The sequence below is a fragment of the Gossypium raimondii genome, chromosome 5, assembly GCF_025698545.1.
Source record: "Gossypium raimondii isolate GPD5lz chromosome 5, ASM2569854v1, whole genome shotgun sequence".
Lineage (NCBI taxonomy): Eukaryota > Viridiplantae > Streptophyta > Magnoliopsida > Malvales > Malvaceae > Gossypium > Gossypium raimondii.
The window spans coordinates 6,492,387-6,515,211 of NC_068569.1; the positions used below are offsets into that span (position 1 = coordinate 6,492,387).

Below are 22,825 nucleotides of genomic sequence, written 5' to 3' on the forward strand. Positions count from 1 at the left end.
GAATTTGGTCGTCTCTTTTTCTGGCTCATGTGGCTAGGTTTAACCCACTGGATCTTAAAGTCCACCAAAGCAAGCCCATTTGCTTCTCACATAATAATTTTCCAGACTCCATACATAAGCGAAATAAATTCTTGTATTATGCCAAAAAGTTGATTTAATTGATTTTTTTATTTTTTATGTTTATTTTTTTAACATTATTATTTTTAAAGTTGTACTGGTGTCTTCAACAATTCCATTAAAATCACGAAAAGAAGAGGAAAAGAAATGGATAAATCGTTTTACAAGAGGATCCATCCATAGTGTCCATATGCATGTTAAAATAAAATTTTCCATTCAAACTCAAAAGGTCAAAGGAATGGTTCAACGGAGGAATAATACTCATGCACAAGCTTAAGGTTGATTGTTAGTCTTGGTATGGTTTGCATGACAATCAACACCAAGCTCTCGTGGCTTTTAGATTTATTAATCTTTTTCGTCAAGGGCGAAGTTAGAATGGGCAAAAGTATTATATAAGCTATTATATTAGAAGTTAGATTGTATTTTGACTTTTTTTATTTAAAAAAGAGCAAATTAATCATTGTTTGTAAGATTAAAAAGCAATGTGGTCTTTTATGTTAAAATTTTCCTTTATTTTTACTACTAAAATTGGATGCGGCTAACATAATAATTAGATAGTTGCACGTGATGTGCCATGTATACTTTATTTTGACATACAAAAACCAGTTTTTAATCGTAGAAATGAATGAAAATTTTATCAAAATGACTAGTTCATTCTTTGATATATTGCATAGGGATAAATTTGTCCATTTGTTGAGTATAGAAGGCAAAATGCTATCTGATTCCTAGTTAAGGGCTTTCATGGTACATTTATCACCAGAAACTTTTTATGGAAGAATCGAGATTGAATTTTAAAATTTTGAGGGACTAAAATAATATTTATGTAAATATAACAAATTGATATACAATATATTAAATTTTAAAAATAATATAATTTAATTTTGCAAATTTAATAACCATTCCTCATCCAAAAACTAAAAATTTAAAGTTTAAAAAGTATAAACTAACTCGAATAGACTACATTATCCATTGGTAGATAAAAATGCTTAGTAAATATTTAATCCAATTAATTATTCCCGTCTAGTCTAATCAGCTACTTGGAAATCTGGAATTTTATAGCAGCAGCTAACTAACGGATTTTGCAAAGTGGGTTTTGTTTATATTTTAATTAACAAGGTGATTTTGACATGTTTTCGCTTTGTTCTTTACCTAAATTTTCACATTAATGCATTGCCTAGTAAAACTGCAAGGACCCTTGAGACAGAGAAGGAGAGAGAAAATGCATAGAAGGGTCAAATTTCCGACGATTTCTAGATGATAATATCCCTTCCCTTCCGGAACGAGTAATCTAAAATATACAAAGCTTAATACAAAATTAAATTTAATGTTGGTTAAAAAAACAAATTGTTCAATCCATGCCTTGATGGCGTTTGACATGGATTTTAGTCATTATGATAAATAGAAATTACAAAGATACGAAGGAAGTCAAGAGTTTAAAATATAATTTTATTATTCTAATAATTTTTTAAAATACTAACTAAATCATTCATTTTATGGTCACCTTTTAAATTAAAAAGTAGAGTAATTGTGGTATGAATGTGGAAAACGGATGCCACATTGCGACGTACGGTTTTTGGTTTGCCGTCGTTTGGTATCTCTTCCCCCCTCCCTTCGTTGAAGATAATCCCATGATGATGATGGTTAGGGATTTTATGGATGTTGATAACGAAACCTGGAATATGTGACCTTACTTCGCTCACGCTTTAACCATGACCAGTGTAAAAAAGTCATTGTTAAGATTCCAATAAGACTACCTTCGGCTCAACATAAACTGATCTGGCACTTCTTCCACCATGCCACTTTCAACGGTTCTGTATGGGTATCAACTCTTCTTTTCTCGTTTCCTATTTCTTGTTTAAGTGGCTCTACCCACACTGGCACTTTTTTTTCTTTCTTTCTTTTCTTGTCGCCTTTTTGTAATTTCACTCGTTTTAAACACACGTGGGATAACATTGTGGCCCCTTTTCCAATTTTTGATTCGTTCATTTTTCCATATGTCTTGTTAGCATATTTATTTTTGAAGGCATTTATGGCAACTAAATTATGCCATAAATGAAAGGCAAGGGTTCCTGCACAATGGTTTATACATCATTGCTGTGGTTTGTCGTTCCGGCAAAGGTTTACTTTGTTGATAGTTTATATAAGATGGTTGTTGCTACTTCAGTGGAGGTCAGTATGGGCGGCTAGGGAAGCCTGTTTTTTCTGGGTTCGAGATGGAGACAGACAGACAGCATGTTATCTTCGAACCCAATTGCAAGAATTTGATCTTCCCGTTTAAGCTCGATTGGTCAATTGGAATGGTCTGGCAATTCAACATGATATTCCAACCTTTTGTTTTCTTTTTCTAATGCTTCTTTTCTCCTTTCTTATAAAGAAAGCTAACCGAGTGGCTTATTGGATTACTAAATGGACGTGTGTAAGATATTGAGCTCATGATTGGGTGGTTAATCCACCCCCATTATTTATATATTCCCTGTTGTTACTGTTACTCTTTGGCTTTTTTAGCCCTTTTATGAAAGGGAAAAAAAAATCAGTTATCCCATTATTGAATATTTGAAATTAAGGACAGACTATTCATAAAAAGAAGTAAAAAATTTTATATGGTTAACAATAGAAAGGATAATCTTTCTTCTAAAACTAAAAATTCGACTTTATGGAATGAAAGCGAACAAAAAAGATCACACAAAAGAAGCTTTCAAGTGAAAAGGACACCATTTCTATTTACAAAACAAGACACGAGAAACGTCTCTCAGGCTAAGGCCGTAAATCCAGTGACGAGTTTTAGTCTCATTGGTTACGTACGTGGCAAAACCACTCTTTCTATCCAATCATTACTCGCCACGTATGCAACAAACTGCCAAGGAACTTGCCACGTCACTAAAGCACCGTTGGTATCCATTTCATTCTCTTGATTTTCATTTTCCTTTTTTCATTTTCATTATTTCGTAGGTATAAATACAAAAATACTACTATTAAATACCGAAAGATAATCGGTCGTGCTTTAGCTTCTTCTTTTTTTCCCCCTTTGGCGTGTCTCTTTCTTTCTCCCTCCTCTACTTACTATTCATTTTTCTCTCTTGAGTTTTCTCGAAAAATTTTGGCAAAAGCCTTGTGAGATGTGAAAGGAAAGGGAAGTCTGGGTGTTGTTTTGTCTGACTTCAAAAATGGCTTCTTTGTACTGCAATAATCAGGTAAGAGATTCTTGTTTTACCAACGCACGCCATGGGAGATCATGTTCCAAAGCTCAAGCTTGTCTCGAAAAGATTCTTCATTTAATTTCAAGCATCCCACCACCATGTGAAATTAACCCAAACCCTTTCAAGAAGAGAGGGTTCGATATTGATTTAAACTTGAGATTAGGCTCTTTTGTCGACGATGATGACGAGAGCGAAGAAAAATCCGATTGTTTTGCTGAGAATAGTTTCAATGAAGAGAAAACAGGTACAGGTGAAGCTACAGCGACGGATGTTTCTTCCGATGTTACAGATATTCAAAAAAGCGAAGAGTTTAAGAGCGGCACTGAGGGTGAAGTTAAAGCTTCGGCGGCGTTTTTTCATGATTCATTGGATTTGCTAATAGAAGCGGCAGAGATGATCTCAGCCAGGGATATTTACCTGAATGAAAAGAAAAAGGAAGTCGAAGAGGTTGAAAAGAGTGGCGTCGGCGACGGTAGGGAGTCAATGGAAAGGGTTAAAGACGACTCGGTTAACGTTGTGGAAGAAGGGTTGGAGGAATTTGAGGATATAGCGTCGCCGGTGGTTCGATCAAAGAGAGGGCGGAGTCAGGTTTTGCCACTCAGGTTTAGAGACTCGGTTTTGGAGCCATGGAAGAAGCGACCACAGAGATCAACAGCGACAACAGCTGCAGTAGCGGTTTCGAAGAAGAAACGAAACTGGAGGTAAAAAAAAAAAAAAAACACTAAAAGTGAAATTTCTTTTTACTGTTTACGTGCTAGAACTTTTAAAAGGGCTTTTTTATGAGAGTTACTGAGAAGTAGCAAAAATAGCGGGCATTTGGTAAAATGAGAGGGACCGGGAGACACTATGGTCTGGTGTTTATGTAAATTGTCGACAGTAAATTAAGAATGTTAAAGTTTGGTTACCGCTTTATTATTATTAATTTAGTAATATTAATTGGTAACACATTAACTTTAGAATCCAAGAATATTGCCATTTTGAAAATGAAATTTATTCAAATTAAATATAACCAGGATGAAGGTAGTAGCTAATATGAAAATTAATGGCAATTTTAATTAAAATATACTAAAATAGAAGGCAACTATAAAGTCAGATTAGAGCTTCTGGTTAGGAAACAGTTTGACATATTCAAAATTAGGCCCCAGATTTAGAGAGACCAAACTATTTTTTAGTGCATTCTCTTTTTTTTCCCGAATGCGTCTTTCATAATACCTTGGTTTACACAAACAACCATATTTTTTTGTTGGTTAAGGCAGTCAGGTCAAACAACTTTTTATTTTTAATTGTTGATCACTGTAATAAAAAAAAAACATGCAAAATTGAGAACATGTTAACAGTACTTGTTTGGATGCTAAAGCTTGGGAAGTAATTGGTTACTGCTTTACGCGTAAAATGTTCATTGTTTTCAAATATCAAGATTTAGTCTGCGAAAGGTCAAAGGCGCTGAAGATAAAATGGAGGTAACAATCTAAATGCCCAGAATTCAAACGGCGTCGTAGTAAGCTCAACCCAGTATGGTGATTCCGTCTGTCCAGACGATTTGGTTGACCTTGTTCATTATAAGAGCTAACCTTAATTGAAAGATAAACATCATCATACCTAATTCATCTTAACACTTAGCGTTTATTCTTATTACCTTAACATTTTGTAGCATTATCATATAATATGTATGATAGGCATCCTATAAAACTTCCCTTCAACCTCAAAAGAGTATATTGCAATCACACACACAAAAAAAGAAGAAGCAAACTTTGCACTTGTTTAATTATGCCATTCAACTTTGACTTATCTAGGGGCGAAGCCAGCACAACTTTTTAGGAGCCAAATGAAATTTTATTTTTTTATAGTCTATATCTTTATAATTTTTAAAAGATTAAATCGAATTTTTATAATTTTAAGGGGTCAAAGTGTAATTTTATTTTTACTAATTTAAAATTTTAAAAATTCTTAAAGAGCTTAGATAGCAATTTTTCATTTTAGGAGGGCCGGGCTCATCCATCAATCTTTATCATCTTGAGTTGACATATTCATAGATACTTATAACAATTAACCATCGAATGCGAGATTTTTTTTTTCTTTTACCAAAACATATCATTAACATGTTAACTTTAAAAAAATTGATATATTAATGAATAATCAACCAATTGAGCCTACCCACATTAACTTTTTCTTTTTTTTAATTTTAATTAAACTTATTAAATGGTCAAACTACTTAATTAAATCAGAAAACTTGTTCGGAAGTTAAAAATCTAGATCAAAATATTAGACATAAAAATAAATTTAGATGAAAAATTAGACTTATTTAAAAATATGAATTAAGCTTGAATTTAATATTTAAAGCTCATGTCCCACCTAATCTGACTAACTTTTAGGTTTATAAATTTTCATTTATTTTACATAATAGGTAATTTATATCATAAGAAAATTATATGTACTATATGTAAACATAAAATACATATTAAGTTGTTTATATTTAATTTAAAATATACATATGATAGTATAAAATTAATAAATATTATATACAAATAATTATATTTTAAAATAAAAAATAAACAAGTTTAAACAAGCTTTTATTAGTCATTTATAAATATAAATAAGTTTAGATAAAATTTGAGCATATTAGCACTAAACACTATTCATAAATCCGATCCAAACCTAATGTGACTTAACTTACTAGCATCATTTAACTTTTAATACAACTTTATTTGTGAATAACATTCACAAAGGTATTTCATCTTTGACTGTATGTGGTCATTTCATATTTAATATGGTATATATGTACACTATTATTTAGATTTTTGGTTAAGTTAATATCATGAGTCAATCATGTACTAATTAAATTGATAATTTATTAAAAATATGTTTTATGAAAGCAAATTATACTATTACGAAGGTGTTTTTATTTTCTATTTTGATATAAAACTAACAGATTGAAAGATTTGAACTTAGACATTATAGTTTTTAAACTTTAAAATTTTCCAATTTTATATTAACTTTTACTATAAATATTTTTACATAATTTTTCACCAATATATATTATTCACATATAATTGTATCTCTATTATATAAATTTAGATGTTTCCATACAAAATTATGAATACTTAATTATCAATAAATAAAATTTGCGCATTTAATGTAAAATATATCATATTAGCAAAAAAATCTATTTGTCGGTAAGGTGTACATTAATCAAGATTTTCATCAATACTAGAATTATTCCCTTGCATACAATGATTCCAAGAATAAATGGATGGGGATGACTGCATCTTCACTTTCCTCTTGTCAGATCGACACTCAAACTATTCCTCGGTCACCTTCTCCGAATCATGTCCTCAAAATCAATTATGACGTCTCCTATTTCAACCATTACAAGTCTGTAGGAATTGTCCCCGTCGCCTAAGACTCTGAAAAAGTGGTTGTCGATGGAATCAACGCACAAGTATGCTCTACGATTGCATTCCCTTGCTATTAGACTTGATTCACCCCCCATCCAACGATACGGATGAAAAACTCAAGTTGCTTGGGAAGCTAACTCTGTAATTTCTAACATCTTGGCCTTTGTTTTTAAGGTTCATGATGTAGATTTAGCAATAGAGATGTCGACTGGGTCGCAAAGATACGGATTCTAAATATACTTATAGTGTTTTAGTCTCACTTTTCATTTCCAATAAATGTAGTAAAAATTATTAATTATAAAATAAAATTGATATAATTTGGTAAACTAAAATTAGTAAATATCCAAACTTTACATTAATTACAAAAATTAAACATGCATTATTTAATAAATTAAAAAACAAATGCATAAAAGCAATCCATAACAATTAAATTAAAATTAGGTAAAACACTGAAAATAATAGTTAAAACAGAAAAACAATAAACTGTTTTAAATACTCACCACGTGTCTATCAAGGATCAAAATACATGTCGACTGTCGAATAAATTGTTTTAAATACCTACTACGTGCCAATCAAGGAACTAAATACATGTCGTTTTTAATATATGGTATAGATTTAATATACATTATAAATATTACTAATGCATACTTTATTTACAAAAATCAAAAAATATTTTATAATTTATAAGATATTACTTTTTATAACTTAACAATTTCGTTTTGGGTTTAGATTCCTTTTTTACTTTCTCTATCTTACTTGGTGCACAGTGAAATCTGCTTGCAAGAGGTCTAGGGACACCTTGACTCCTTTCAAATCCTCTATTACAAATAATACCTGAATTTTTTTAAGAAAATAAATTATTAAATAACTTAATTCACCTTATAAAGGAAAAAAAATTAATCGTACCTGTCCAAAAACATTTCTGAATATTGTACATTGATTCACCTGTTTTAGAAAAAAAATTTTAAAAAAATAATATTTTATGAAAAAATAATTTTATTCACTTGCTTGAAAAAACAACAAAACAAGTTTTATAAGCAGAAATTATAAATTTTACAAACAAATTATGTTAATTTTTTATATAAATATTATTTATCTCAAATTTTATAAACAAAATTATTATTTTTACGAACAAATTATTTTAATTTTTATTATATAATTATTATTTACCTCTCAATATTGCTGATATTGATGTTCCAAAATACGCTGTCCTAGTTCGGAGATTATATATCAACTCCTTGAAACTTTAATTGGCCGATAACTAGTTTCATGATCAGCAAACACCTACAAAAACAAATAATATATAATAAAATTATATAAATATATTTTAAAATTTAATTAAATATAAATATATTTATATTAAATACAAAATAAAATATATTTTTACCTCATTTACTTGAAAGTATGTTCCATTCAGTGGAAAGCTACCTTTGTTAGCTACTCGATATGGTATCTAAAATTTAAACCATAATTATGTAAGATTTTAAACTTAATATTTATTATTATTTTCATATTTTGAGATTTAATCTGTAAAAATACATATATTTTAAGAATTAATTGAAATAAATTTGAGTCGATATGGTATTTAAAAATTAATAGAATAAATATCTACCATATCTATTTCTATTTCGAAATTAAATATAAAAAATATATATAATTTAAAAATTAATTAAAATATTTTTTTATCTCACCAAAAGAGTGCCACGAACTATATTAGCATTAATTTCCCGAATATTGTTGCATGAGAAACATGTTTCTTCGTTACAAAGATCAGGCCCCGTAGAATTACATCTTTTCTTTGGTGGTTCTGATGACTCTGCAATTTCACCTAAAACCAATACCAATACATATATATACACGCAATAAACCACTTATATAAATAAAATATTTGTATTTATATCTTAACAAAACATTAAATAATACCTGATCTCCATATTGCAAGATGATATTGTAGATCATTATCAGATTCTGTTTGTTCTAACTGTAATAAATAATTAATATGTAAAATAATACAAATAAAACTTTATATTTATTTAAATTTATATCTTAAAAGAGATATCTGATTAAACTAACCTACCCCTTCAAGTAGAACATGATTTCGTGGAAGTTCATAACTGCACAAAAAAAAAGAAAACTAAAAATAATAATCCTGCTGAAAAAAAATATTAATAATAAAACTATAAATAATATGAAATATAATTGCTTACACAAGATGCTCAGTTCTTAGCCGTCTATTCTGCTTCAATTTAGGAGCAGAAGTTGCATTCGGATCCAAAGTAACTAATGAATTTGAAACCTCACCATCTCTAAACATGAAATTGTTTTTCATTATAGAAATTCTGAATATTGGAATTCCATCGGAATCATATTCAATCTCAGGTTCTTGAGACTCTGGAACTTTATATTTTGAGGATAATTCGAGAGGTTCCTCAATTATAGGCTCGATATCAGCCTGTTGATACTCCGGCTCTTCGATGATAGGCTCAATCTCAGGTTCTTGATACTCCAGTTCCAGAGACTCTGGAACTTTATATTTTGAGGGAGATTTGAAATGTTCCTCAATGATAGCCTCGTAAATCTTAGTTTGGCTTTCACTATTCAAAAGGTATTGTGGTGGTTCATAAATCTTGGTTTGACTTTCACTATTCAAAAACTGTGGTGGTTCAAAAGGTTCTTCAATAATAGACTCATGAATTTTGGTTTGACTTTTACTATCCAAAATGTGTATAGCCTCTTTTAATGCTCGAGGGCTTGAATTTGAAGCCGTACTTGATTTCATTTTATCAGACGGGAGGGCTTTCTTTGAACTGTATCAACAATTTAATATTGATATTAAAATTAAAAATATTAATATTATAATTACAAAGAATGCTTGAAAATTTTATTGTTCATATGATAGAAAACCTGGCATATTCACTTTGGAAGTGTTTGCAATTATCTCTCATCGGACAAGCATTGCAGTTTGGCTTACTCTTGGTACAAGTAACCTGGTATGTGGAAATAAAATTAAAATGAATGAGAATTGAAAACGTGAACCAATGAAAAGAAAAATGAAAAGTACCTTTCCAAAGGTTATCATATGAAAATGAAGTTTGTACCTATATCATACAATATGTCAAAACTCAAAGATTAATTAACAAGTTTAGTTAAATCAGAAAAAAAATGGTGTTATTTAATGTGGTGACTTTACAGTATTCTTTGAGGCAAGTTGCACAGTCGCGGCCATAGGTATATCTGAATGTTATCCATGATGGGGTACCTGCAAAAAAAAAAAGAGAAGATTTCCATCAGTGTTCTTTTTTTTATTTGCTTCTTAGCATATGATGCTTACTGTTCAAGGAGATGCAACTGAAGTTGTTCAGGAAGTGGTTGGAGAGGAACCCATCCAAGACGAACAGCAATTCGAGCAACATTTACGTCAACCTTGTCAAAAAAGGATGAAACCTTTTAAGAATGCAGATAAATTTCATTGACAAAGAAGTTACCATAATTTGGTTAGATTAAATATCTTACAGGGAAAGCAACTTGTTCTAGTGATAAAAGCCGAATGCACTCAACACTCTTCAACCCCAGCCCGTTCACCTCTAACAGGTATCGCCTGTAATTACAGAATAAACATATAAGTACATGCATATTTATGTCAGAAGATTCAACTAATATGTTGGCTTACTTAGCCAAATCTGGTGGGGTGTCTCGTAGCCATTCAAGGTCAAGGCAATTGTGTAAACTAACGACTCGGTTAAGTAAGTTCTGCAAAAAAAAAATTATGATCAAATGAAAAGATTTGCAAAAGAACCATGCTAAATATGTTATTCTGCTATGTAGTTTTTCTTACTTGGATTGTTTCTGAAATTCTGTTCTGCTGGCCCCGTTCTTTGATGCAATCAGCTAAGTCCTTAACATCTGCAATCCTGACTGCCTCCCAGTCCACAGTATCCATTTGATCACCGCTTCTTTCACCAGTGGAATATTTTAACCTTATGCTTTCCCAATCAACCTCTTCTTCCTTCGAAGCACTTTCCCCCGAAGCACTTTCCTTCTTCTCTGAAGTAGATTTTCTCTTACCAAAACCCATACTCAAGTACTCACGTTCCTTTAATTTCGGTATTTTTGACAGAACACGTTTTTGCATTTTCGCGTATTGTCTTTGCACTATGGATCCACAACTACCATTGAGGTTTGCAATCGAATTTTCTGGCAAGTTGGTGTCACTGACGACCTGTAAACAACCTTTTTGTCCAGCATTCATGCTTGTTTCCTCTAACTCACCAACCAAGCCACCATTGAGGTCTGCTTCTGGAATTGTTGGCAAGTTGGTGTTACTGATCACCCGTAAACAACCTTCACAACCAGTATTGATACTTGTTTCTTGGAACTCACCAATCAAGCCATCTGTTGGTTCCTTGAATTCTTTGTTTCTTTCTGGTTCAGGTTCGATTACAAAATATTGGTTACCTTCTGCATCATATTCTGCTGTGTTACTCCCAACTGACTCTTGACTAAGACAAGGATCACTCTCGCTTGCCGCTTGTTTTGGAGGGAACTTTGCAGCTAGACACATAAAAGCATTGCTATCAAGAAAGCATTGAATTAGTTTTCTACCATTTTCAATCAATGGAAACACATAAAGCTACATAACTTGTTGTTTTACCTTGAACAGTGATCTGTTACATTCTGTGTTAAGAGAACTCCAATCGCCGAATCCAAAACTGAACCTTTCCATTTCCTGAAACCTCTGTCCCCTATTCACAAGGTACATATTCATTAGAATTTTTATAGCTAATGTAGAGATAAGCTGTTTATCAGCAGAGATTTACCTTGTATTTGCTGCATACGTGCGATAAATGAGGCCACTCGTCCAGCAAAAACTTCTCTTTCCTTTTGCCACCATTTCTCCTTTTCTTCACTTGCTTCGTTCTTTATCCTCTCGACGTCTATTCCCATCAGCAAGTTCCAAACCCTCACGGTCTCTGGATCTAAAACAACTAATGGTCTTATTTTCTTAAGAGGTTGAAATGGCCCTTGGTACGGAACCAATGTGTTATCACTGATATGAAAAGACTGCAGTTTCTGAATAATGAAATTAATATACTTTTTGCTCAAGAGTCCACTTTGACCTGCATCAAAAAAACAATATGCATTTTACTGTTTTCAATCTCAAAGATAAAGAAAAACACTGTTTCTCTGTTGTTACCTCTTTGTTTGACAATGGCTCCTGGTGTGCTTGCTTTACGCTTTCTCTTGCCAGTAATAAGGATATCAGTTTCCAATACTTTGATCTCCCTCATTGCTGATAGATCCATCTTTCCAGTGACACAAAGGTTATCAGTGCCAGTAATCGGAGTATCAGTTTCCAATACTTCAATCTCTCTCATTGCTGATATATCCATCTTATCAGTGACACAAAGGTTATCTGTGCCAGTAATCAGAGCATCAGTTTCCCATTCTTCGATCTCCCCCACTGCTTTATCAGTGACACAAAGATTATCAGTGCCAGTAATTGGGGCATAAGTTTCTAATACTTTGATCTCCCTCATTGCTGACAGATCCATATCCATCTTATCAGTGACATAAAGGTCACCAGTGCCAGCAACCGGAGTATCACTTTCCAATCCTTCGATCTCCATCACTGCTGAGAGATCCTTATCAGTGACAGTGAGATTACCAACAACAAGGTTATCAATATATAAAGCAGCATTACTTTTTCCCTCTACCTCAGTTACCTGTACAATATATCAATGAATAAAGAAACTTATAAGCTTCAGTGTGGTAACTTATATAATAAAACTGGAGTTTGAGTGAATTCTAATTCTTACCTTCCTTGGCCTCTTCCTTGGTGTCCTTTTTCTTCTCGGTAACCATTTAGCAGTAAATAGCTTCTTCTTGCTGTTCTTGACACTTTTTGTCACACTCATAACAGGTAAACTAAAGAAACTCAATATCCTTCTCCTTCTGGACCTTCTTTTCTTGTTTGTAACACTATGAGAAGCAGACTCCACAGGTTCCGATTGAAAACACAAAGTCCTAGTAAAGGCAGCTTTGGTTTCATTGATCTCTATGATCATTTTGCTTTTGTTCAATGTCCATCTCCTTTCGGACCTTCTTTTCTTTGGAAAACTATGAAACGCAAACTCCACAGGTTTAGCATCCAAACTTTCTAATGGAAAATCCAAAGCCCTTGCATAATCCACACGTTCAGCATCCAAACTTTCTGATTGAAAATCCAAAGCCCTGGCAACAGCTGCTTGGGTTTCATTGATCTCTATGATCATGTTGCTTTTAATGTCTGATAGATTCTTGTTCTCAATTATGGCTTCCTGCAAACCAGGACTTGCTTGCTTCCTTACATTCTCAGACTTCTTTCGCTTAGCCCGCTTCGCAGCTACAAGCTTTGGTTTCTTTTCCTTGACTAGCTTTGGAGTTGCAAGCCTTGGTTTCTTTTCCCTTACTTGATTTGGAGTTGCAAGCTTCAGTGTGTTTGGTTTGCCATCGAATGCAACTTTTGGCCGGTGTATCTTCCTTTTCGGCTTCTGTCTACTTTGCTTCAGGTCCAAGCAATCATTGACCAGAATTTGATCAAAAGTTACAGTTTCCCGCATAAATCCATTATCTAAACTCAAAATTAACTATATTAGTTCGTGAATACTAATAATAAAAAAGCAGTGATGCAACATAAATAATTAACTATATTAGTTCATGAATACTAACTTAAGTACAGAATCTGTAAGCAGCACCTTGTGACAATGCATAAGGCTGAGAAACTTTAGGCTCGAGCAAACATGGGAGTTCCATGAAATGATTATCACTCAATACCGAATCCCAATCTTTTTCCAAAATATTTGAACCATCAATGGCCCCAGCAGAAGCTAAACTAGTTGAGTCGAGTTCATCAGTTTGGTGATTAAAACCACCACTGTTTTCCAAAGTGTAAGTACTTTTATCCAAATCAATGGAGCCTCCATGACCCGAAAACGTACCTTCAATCCCATTGAAACCATCTTCTTTTTGCTTGCTTGTGACGGTGCAGACTGTGGACTCCAAGCATAAGTCTTCGATTCCATCAAAATTTCTGCCTGGACAAAAGTTCTGTTCCTTGCCTTCACCAGCACTCAACAAATCCGCCGTGCCTAGAGAATCCAAGCTCATCTTCAAATCTAATTTGCCTACAAATCCCAAACTTATGCACTCTGTTCTGTTGGAACTTTGCTCCATTTCTTTTTGCTTGCTTGTGACGGTGCAGACTGTGGACTCCAAGCATAAGTCTTCGATTCCATCAAAATTTCTGCCTGGACAAAAATTCTGTTCCTTGCTTTCACCAGCACTCAACAAATCCCCCATGCCTAGAGAATCCAAGCTCATCTTCAAATCTATTTTGCCTACCGGTCCCAAACTTATGCTGTCTGTTCTGTTGGAACTTTGCTCCTTTTCTTTGTCTGACAATGCCATGCAAGAATCAAACACAGCATCCTTTTCGGCCAAAGGAACCAAATTAAAAAAACTGTCGAATGTTTTGTCACAATCAATTTTCTTTTCACTTGAACAACTCTCAGAAACCTTTTCTTCAAGCTTCATTCTGGACCGCCTTGCATAAACTTCCTTTATCTCTGGTATTCCTGGAGTAGGCTTTTCTGGGGTTCGAGGAACCGAACCACATTGTTCTTTTCTTTTATGTTTTCTCTCGTAAACTCTATACCCGGACATGATTCAAGCAATGGGAACAACCTAAAACGACAAGAATTCTTACTAAGAGAAAGCAATGAAACAGTCTAAAACGACACGAATTCTACTGAGAAAAAAGACAAAACCCTGAGAGGAAAACGAACAAAATGGAGGAATAAAGGGAAAAGAGTGAGAGTTAGGTGGTAATTGAGTTCAATACAGAGTCTGATTAGAGAGTTTGATTATGTTTCAAAGTCTGCAAGATATCTTCAGCAGTTTTTTAAACAATGAATGAAGATAGTATATTCGTTCCCGATTCTAGGCCTAGGGTTGGGTTTTGTGTTTCGCCTTTGGTTTGGGTTTTTTTGTTCTATTGGGTATTGAACTAACAAAATCATCATTTTTTTTAATTTTTAATATTATGCTGCGAAAATATTATGATACGATTATGTTATGTGAATTTATATAAATTGTTATGATTTTTTTTAATTTTAACTTAATTGATATTAATATTATTGTTAGTATATATAAATTTAGATTTAATTATGTTAAGTGCATTATACTCCTATTTAAAAGATGGAGAGAGTCATAATTAATGAATAAATTAATTTAATTAAGATTTTAAATTTAAAAATACAAAATTAGAATTAAGTTATTGGAATCCATAATTTAATTATAAAATTATCTAAAATCATTTTTTTAAGTAATAAATATTATTTTAAAAATATTTATGTATTTTTATATTTTATTAAATTAAAAAAATAGATAATAAGATTTAAGCCGGATGTGCATTTTTGATTTAGTAATTCATCCATAAAAATAAAGAATCCCGTGCTTCAAGAACAAAAGTAAAAATAAAAACTCCCGTGTTTACTAACATAAGGCTGCACTGCACTCCTACGAGCCTTCCACGTGCTCAAATCATTTTATTCAAGTACGGCCAGTAGCTGCACTCGCGAGTACACTTTAATCCTGCCCTTATTAAATGTTGCACTGTAAAGGTGTCGTCGCTTCTATTTTCCACATATATACAGACAAAGACATTCTCTCCCATTTCTCACCATGTCCAATTAGCTTCTCTCTCTTCCTTTGTCACGTTCGGCATTCAAAAATAACGAAACACCGGCGTTGTTTCAAATGGCGACTAGAATGGATCTGGATGGAAGGCCTATAAAGCCGATGACGATATGCATGATTGGAGCCGGCGGCTTCATTGGTTCTCACCTTTGTGAGAAACTGATGGCGGAGACGCCGCACAAGGTGCTTGCCTTGGATGTTTACAGTGACAAGATCAAGCACCTTCTTGAGCCTGACTCTCTTCCTTGGGCTGGCCGTATTGTGTTCCACCGACTTAACATCAAGCACGATTCTAGGCTCGAAGGCCTTATCAAGATGGCAGATCTCGTAATTTCTTGCTCTCTCTTTTCCTATCATTGCAGTTCCTTTCGTTTTTTTTCTTCTGAACCAGGAGATGGCGTGTCGTTGATATTTCTCTTTGTTACACGTCAAAATACTTTATTGTTATTGTTCTTTTTTGTTTTGAATATGTTAGATCAGGCTGAATGCGTTTTTTTCTTTAGCTAATTCACTCTTATTGCTGTTTAAAGGATAATTATCTGATTTTTTTTCGAATAGTTCTTGCTGGATTTAGATTTGGTTTTTACTATTTTTGTGGCAATGTAGACGATAAATCTTGCGGCGATCTGTACTCCAGCAGACTATAATACTCGTCCACTTGACACGATTTACAGCAATTTTATTGATGCACTTCCGGTGGTAAGCATCTCTGTTATAGCAGTTTCATTTTTGTGTCATTTGTTTAGTTTCTATAATTAGTTTGTTTGATATTGATGTGAGTGAGGACAGATCTGATTATTAGTTTGTTACTGCTCATATTTCTGATAGAAGTTGAAATTGAAGTTGCGGTTGTTTTGACGTTGATTTGTGGTTTGGTAGGTAAAGTACTGCTCAGAGAACAACAAGCGTCTTATTCACTTCTCTACTTGCGAAGTGTATGGCAAAACAATTGGAAGCTTTCTTCCTAAAGATTCTCCTCTCCGGAAGGTAACCTTTCACTTTCCATTTTTTAATTACTTAACTGAGAATCATTTGAGATAGAGAATTTATATCTATGAACTATGCTTCCCTTTTAATAGGGTGACATGTACTGGTACTCAATTTTCACAGATTATGTCAGTGTCTAAATCCACTATTGACCGAACTATAAGAATGGGTTCTTCAATTTGACCATCATTCTTTGATATGGATATTATTATCTATGAAGAAAGAATTTTTAAAGCTGGTATTGGATAGAAAAGGCAAGATATGTGGATTTAAATGGCTAAATCTAGATCATTTGATGTTGGTTAGTTGATTTATGTATGCTTCTTACTTACCAAATGTCTTTGAATTTTTTCAGTTTTCTGGGTTTTTTTTCTTCCTATAGTCAGCTAACATTGGTCAACCGCCTTCAGAAACATGGAAGGGTTGGAGAGTGGAGTGGTTATGTTCTTGTTGGTTCATGTAATGACAATTTACTGTGTTATTAGAATGGATTATTAAGTCTTAGTCAGTCTAGCATGGTTGTATCCTTGATTGGGTTATATCTTTAAAAATTAGCCATTTTTATCAACTGGATTTTACTTGTTCAAAAGTTTTTGTTATTCAATGCCTTGCTGTTAAACCTGCTAATTGATAAACCTGAGGTTAAATTGGCCTCAGGCCTTGCAAGATACGGTTTTTGTGCTGATCATTGATATGCTCTTTTCTGGTTTATAAGTTTTGTTGAAGTTCATTTGTTGCTCTTGTTTGTTTGTCATTTTTAGGATACAATACCGACTGTAAGATCTTTTTTTTTGGTTTATTTGTACTTATGGCCCTTGGAAAAATATTTTTTTCCATTCAAAATAGGCCCCTTTTTGTGATTTTGCCTCTTTAAGTTAGCTGTTTCTTTTCTCTTTGGTGCCTGGTTTAAACATCACTAAATCCATGGTGGTATTGAAAGTTATCTAATACACTATTCTTTTCACCTTAAAACTTCCAACTTTCCCTTTATGCTATTTTTCCATTCCCTCTTATTTCTAGGAGACCTTAATGTGTTGTTTGTTTCATTGCATAGTTAAGTTGGCTTATACTTTTCTGATTAATGTGACAGGATCCTGCCTACTATGTCCTTAAGGAAGATACCTCCCCCTGCATTTTTGGTTCAATCGAAAAGCAAAGGTGGTCATATGCATGTGCTAAGCAATTGATTGAGAGGCTTATTTATGGTTAGCATCTTGTCTAATGATTTGGCTCCTATTGAGATTCTTCAAACATAATTTTATGGACTTATTTTCTTATCCATTGCAGCTGAGGGGGCAGAGAATGGCCTTGATTTCACCATTGTGAGACCTTTTAACTGGATTGGACCTAGGATGGATTTCATCCCTGGTATTGATGGTCCAAGTGAGGGTGTTCCAAGAGTTCTGGCATGCTTTAGTAATGTTAGTTGAGAATTATTTTCACAGCTCTGGAGAATGACCTAGAACGGCTTCTAATTTCTCTATTCAAATAAGATGGTCTTAGTTTTAATGACTCTTCATTTTCCTGGTCAGAATCTCTTACGCCGTGAGCCACTAAAGCTTGTGGATGGTGGTGAATCTCAGAGAACTTTTGTTTACATTAAGGATGCTATTGAAGCTGTTCTCTTGATGATTGTGTGTACTGACACTCTTCTCCACCTCTTCCTCACCTCACCTCACCTCACCCTCTTCCCCATCTCCACATCTGGCCAGCTGCATAAACTAACTAAATTAGTTGTCTTCTATACAGGAAAATCCCGACAGGGCCAATGGTCATATTTTCAATGTCGGCAACCCAAATAATGAAGTCACAGTGAGGCAACTTGCTGAAATGATGACTAAGGTGAAGCTCATGATTGATGATATTAGTTGCTATTACTGGTATCTATGTTATTTTATAACTGTATGCTGTCGGACTCTTCAGGTCTATGCAAAGGTAAGTGGAGAACCTTCACTGGAGTCACCAACAATTGATGTCAGTTCCAAGGAATTTTACGGGGAGGGATATGATGATAGTGACAAGAGAATTCCAGACATGACCATAATAAATAGACAACTTGGTAGGTCTTACTTCTTTGATTGTTCTCAAGATCTTTTGTTTATGGTGCATATGAGAACTTGAGTAACCATGTCTCGTTATGGTTTTTGTCACTGCATTAGGTTGGAACCCCAAGACAACGCTTTGGGACTTGCTTGAATCGACCCTTACCTACCAACACAGGACTTATGCTGAGGCTATCAAGAAATCCATGGTAAAACCTATTGCATCCTAAATAGGTAAAGATGTTCAGACCATGCCTAAGGAAGGATGCATGTAAAATTTACTTGTTCGAAAAATGTTCCAATTCTTTTTTTCTTTTTAAGGAGTCCTATATATATCTGAATTGTTGATTTTACTTGTATGCTACATTTTGGGTCATCCCTTGTGTCAATAGTTAATAGCTCACATTAGCTCAGGCAGTTATGTTCCCTTTGTGGTCCTATGTGTAGATTATTAAATTTCTTACTGATCTGAACCGATATTGTGTTCGTATTATATATGTTTTGAGTTTTAAGCTACAGCATGGAGTATATAAATTATACTAGGAAAGGAAAGGGAAGCTGTGATTTGTTTCTTACGGTCTCTCTTGGCCTGAGCTGTGTTGTACTTATAAAATTTGTTTGAACCACTCAAGCTCATATTGCATAAATTTATTATTTTATTATTTTTATGCAAGTTGAAGACTTTTTTTTTTGGCCATCCAAGTTAAAGTTCAGAAGAGCTGCTTTTTGTTTTGATTTTGATTTTTATATATTTTTTAATTAATATTTTTCATTCGATGATTTGCCACGACATGAAAATTCGATAGGAAACCATGCAACACTTTAGTATATTTATTGTTGTAGAATTTGGGTTACGTAAGTATTTTTTGGTAAACTACCTCACAGGTCATCTAATTATTGTCTAAATAATAGAGATTAATTTTTTTGTCCATTTCCATTAAATGTGACGGTAGGGTGACGTGGTGATAAGAAGCAGGCAGTGGAATAAAATTGCAAGTTTGTGTAAGTTGCAGATTTAACTTATAATTCTAGATGACCGCAACATGAAATACAAACAAGTTCAAATCTGATCTATAAATTTTAAAAAAAAAAAAACAGCAATTGAAATAAACAATTAAGATAAAGAACAATTAACTAAATTAAAATATTACAACGATTAAACAAGAATAGAACATAATAAAGAAGAAAATAAATAACTTCACCAAAAGAAAACTTAAAGATTATCCTCAGATTGTTAAATGAACGGATTCCTTAAATTGTAAAAAGTTTGAAATTTGTAATTTTCACTAAAATAGTTATAACTTGAGTTTTTGAATTCGAAATCGAGTGATTCAAAGTGTATTGTGAAGCTAAGAGACAAATCTTCGATTGATAAGAACGCATATTGACCCAAAAATGTTTAGCCCTCTTCCAAAAATCACTACAAAACAATTAATTATAACATGGTTAGGCGTGCGGGTTTGATTGAGGACCTTGAAATGTAACGCTTAAATTGTCATCTTTCACGTGAGTTTATCATCATTGATTGAGATTTTAAATCCAAAAATAAAATTACTCTCTTTTAATTCATCCTTACTCTATAATTCTTCATGATAAAATTTTAAACAAATAAATTAACCTGGCTTCAATTACTTAAATTTAAATCTCGTTATTAAACCTTGAGTGAAACTAAATCAATCATGTCAATGAATTTAAAATTAGGCCTCAAAATTAATATTACATGATAATTAATAAAATTAATATAATAACAAATTTTAGTTTTCGTCTTTTTACTTACATATATCAATATGGTAATAATTGTAAAAAAATTATTGGCAATGAAATAAGTGGCGTGTATAAAAAGATGAAATTAAGGAAATGAAAATGATGGAACATGAATGAGACAAGACACTGAAATTTAATGTGGGAACGAGAAACATGGAAAGACCAATCAAGAAACACACGCTAATGTTCTAAAGCATTGTTTTGAAATAATCCTATACTCTATTTATGTTATTTTAACTTATGATGATAACCTATGGCGGAAGCAATGATGTAGAGACAGTGGAGGAAATAAGGTAAATTTTGATAATCAATTTGAAATTACTTTTAAATTTTAAAAATTATTTTTATAATTATGAGTAAATTAATATATATAAAAGTTGAAGGTTAAATTTATTACTATATCAATTTTGTAATTATCTAATCACTTTTTATCAAATATGTAACTATACTTAATAGAAATGAAAAAAGAAAACAATATCATTTAGTTGGCTAATCACATTAAAAAATTAATAGTTGATTAACAAAAAAAATAGAGAGGCTATAATTAGATGAAAAAAAGACAATAATTAAATGACCTCTCTAATATAGTATATCCTAATTTTTCTGAAAAGTTACTTGAATGGTAGTTTAATAGAAAAATTTTGAAGAAAAAACTTTTTACAAGGATTAGTATAACGGAGTAGATAAATTTAAATCAAACCATTAGAACTCACAAAGGGATGAAAACCAACCTGAAGGTTTAGACTAAAGCTTACACATCGTGCATGATGAAATTAAACACTTGCATACACACACAGGTTCGAATTTTTATTACTAGTATCAAAGCTTTAATTGTCAGTTATTTAAATGGGTTCTTATTTTAGATTAATGGATAAGTCTTTAAGAATTTTTTTTTTATAAAAATTATAATAACATTACTGCCCGTTTTATTATTTTTAATTTTTAAATTTTCATCAGTTGAATTGTTATTACAGAATTTTATGTTTGATCCTTAAATTTATTTGAAAGTTTAATTCTAGGACTATGTTAAATGTTTTTGGGTCGTTAGATGATTATAGTTCGGTTTAGTAATTCGGACATAAATAGCAAATTAAAACACAATATGAATGTACTATTTATTGAGTGTTTCATTAAGTTGATGTCACCCTCAACCGATTATCAATTTAGTTAAAGAAATTGCGGAAATATCTTTCCGTAACTACAATAAGTTATATTATTAACGGTATTTTAGTATTTTAATTAAAGAATCAATAAATATATACATATGGTGGGATTTGAACCCAAACCAATTGCATTAAAAAACTTTAAATTTATCACTTAGCAAAAACTTTATTTTAATATATTTATACATTTTAATTTTAATTTTAGCCATTTTATTACTTTCATCAATTGTATATATATTAATAATATATTTGATTGAATGGGTATCAAAAGTTAACTCAACACCAACTCAAGATTGATAACAATATAATGATAAACAATTAAATCTTTTTTTTAATTTTAGTACCATACATATTTCATGTGTAATTCTTATTAATTAGTTTTAAGCCATACGTTTCACTATTTATTGAATGTTACTTTTAAATACACATTTATGTTCTATATTTGTGGTTTCACACCCATACGCGTGTGATGGATTTCTAGTGTTAATTAATAATGTTGTTCATTACATATTGTATGTTGTTTTAAAACACAAATTTGTGTTCTAAATACATAGTTTCTACTATTTATATAAAACCTCTTAGTGTTGGCGCCAAAAGTTAATCCGATACTAAGTTAATTGAGAAATGAGTAATATATCATTTATTTTGAATTATAACTAATATTATAATAATAATAATTTTATTTTTCAATAAAATAATTAAAAACAAAGATACAAAGATGGAAGATGTTTATAAGATTTATGTACAAGTTTTCCACAACTTCACATTTAAATAAAATGTTTTATTATAACTCTATAATGAGTACTAAAGAATCTAGTAAATATTAGTACAACTTGTTCGGTAAGTTAAAAATCCTTCCCGTCCTGCGAGACAAAAGAAAAAGCACTTTGATTTCTTTGTTGGTTTGAGAATGCAATTTTATATATTTTCCACATCATTTTTGTGCCAAGTCATAGAATTGTCTTAAAATTTTATCAACGGGATCAATTTCTTCATATAGCTTTGATATACGAGTTTTTGTCATTTCAGTAAGCACACAAGATCGCCTTCATTGGCTGAGTGGTTAAGGCATATGCTAGCTAACAACGTTGGTTATAGCCGCGGGAGATCGTATCTCTCGGGGGTCGTTTTCTTTTCACTTGCTTTTCAATCGTAGGGGCTGGTTTGGTTGATAGTCAGAGAAACCTTGAATAAGACCTTAAAATCAAGATTCAGTGAAAATTTTGGATCACAGATGAGCTAATTATCGTACGTCGCCCTAGAGACAATTGAGTGTAGTCAGGATTTTATGATTGTTATCTGCAAACATATTGTCGTCAACGTGTAACTTTTACCAATGGCTTATTTTGAATAATATCAAAGGTGGACAGACGTTGCTATGGATATAGAATGAATTCCAAAACTCCAATTATATAAGCAGAGGC

General features: G+C 32.3%; 2 protein-coding genes across 2 annotated transcripts; one reads left to right on the forward strand and one right to left on the reverse strand.

Annotated features, from left to right (window-relative positions):
* Nucleotides 1-7,186: 7,186 nt before the first annotated feature.
* Nucleotides 7,187-14,704, reverse strand: LOC105770286 (uncharacterized). Its single transcript, XM_012591412.2, is given in 21 exon segments — nucleotides 7,187-7,543; nucleotides 7,616-7,654; nucleotides 7,880-7,945; nucleotides 7,948-7,993; nucleotides 8,097-8,162; nucleotides 8,401-8,537; nucleotides 8,633-8,690; nucleotides 8,787-8,823; nucleotides 8,917-9,516; nucleotides 9,614-9,696; nucleotides 9,771-9,807; nucleotides 9,900-9,968; nucleotides 10,041-10,132; nucleotides 10,223-10,307; nucleotides 10,380-10,459; nucleotides 10,545-11,280; nucleotides 11,361-11,451; nucleotides 11,527-11,826; nucleotides 11,904-12,432; nucleotides 12,526-13,319; nucleotides 13,444-14,704. Coding segments are annotated over 21 exon segments (5,055 nt in total). The 5' UTR covers nucleotides 14,411-14,704; the 3' UTR covers nucleotides 7,187-7,400.
* Nucleotides 14,705-15,384: 680 nt separating this feature from the next.
* On the forward strand, nucleotides 15,385-18,990 carry LOC105770312 (UDP-D-apiose/UDP-D-xylose synthase 2). Its single transcript, XM_012591455.2, has 9 exons — nucleotides 15,385-15,772; nucleotides 16,052-16,144; nucleotides 16,325-16,432; nucleotides 17,523-17,637; nucleotides 17,720-17,853; nucleotides 17,965-18,066; nucleotides 18,182-18,274; nucleotides 18,356-18,491; nucleotides 18,592-18,990. The coding sequence occupies exons 1-9, from the start codon at nucleotides 15,506-15,508 to the stop codon at nucleotides 18,702-18,704; spliced, it is 1,161 nt and encodes a 386-aa protein (XP_012446909.1). The 5' UTR covers nucleotides 15,385-15,505; the 3' UTR covers nucleotides 18,705-18,990.
* Nucleotides 18,991-22,825: the final 3,835 nt, after the last annotated feature.

What these genes read in the sequence shown, in the direction of transcription:
- LOC105770312 (XM_012591455.2), top strand. Translation starts at nt 15,506, where the DNA reads ATGGCGACTAGAATGGATCTGGATGGAAGGCCTATAAAGCCGATGACG. An exon ending in TTATTGATGCACTTCCGGTG is followed by an intron (nt 16,145 to 16,324) that starts GTAAGCATCTCT and finishes GTGGTTTGGTAG; the next exon opens with GTAAAGTACTGCTCAGAGAA. An exon ending in CATAATAAATAGACAACTTG is followed by an intron (nt 18,492 to 18,591) that starts GTAGGTCTTACT and finishes TCACTGCATTAG; the next exon opens with GTTGGAACCCCAAGACAACG.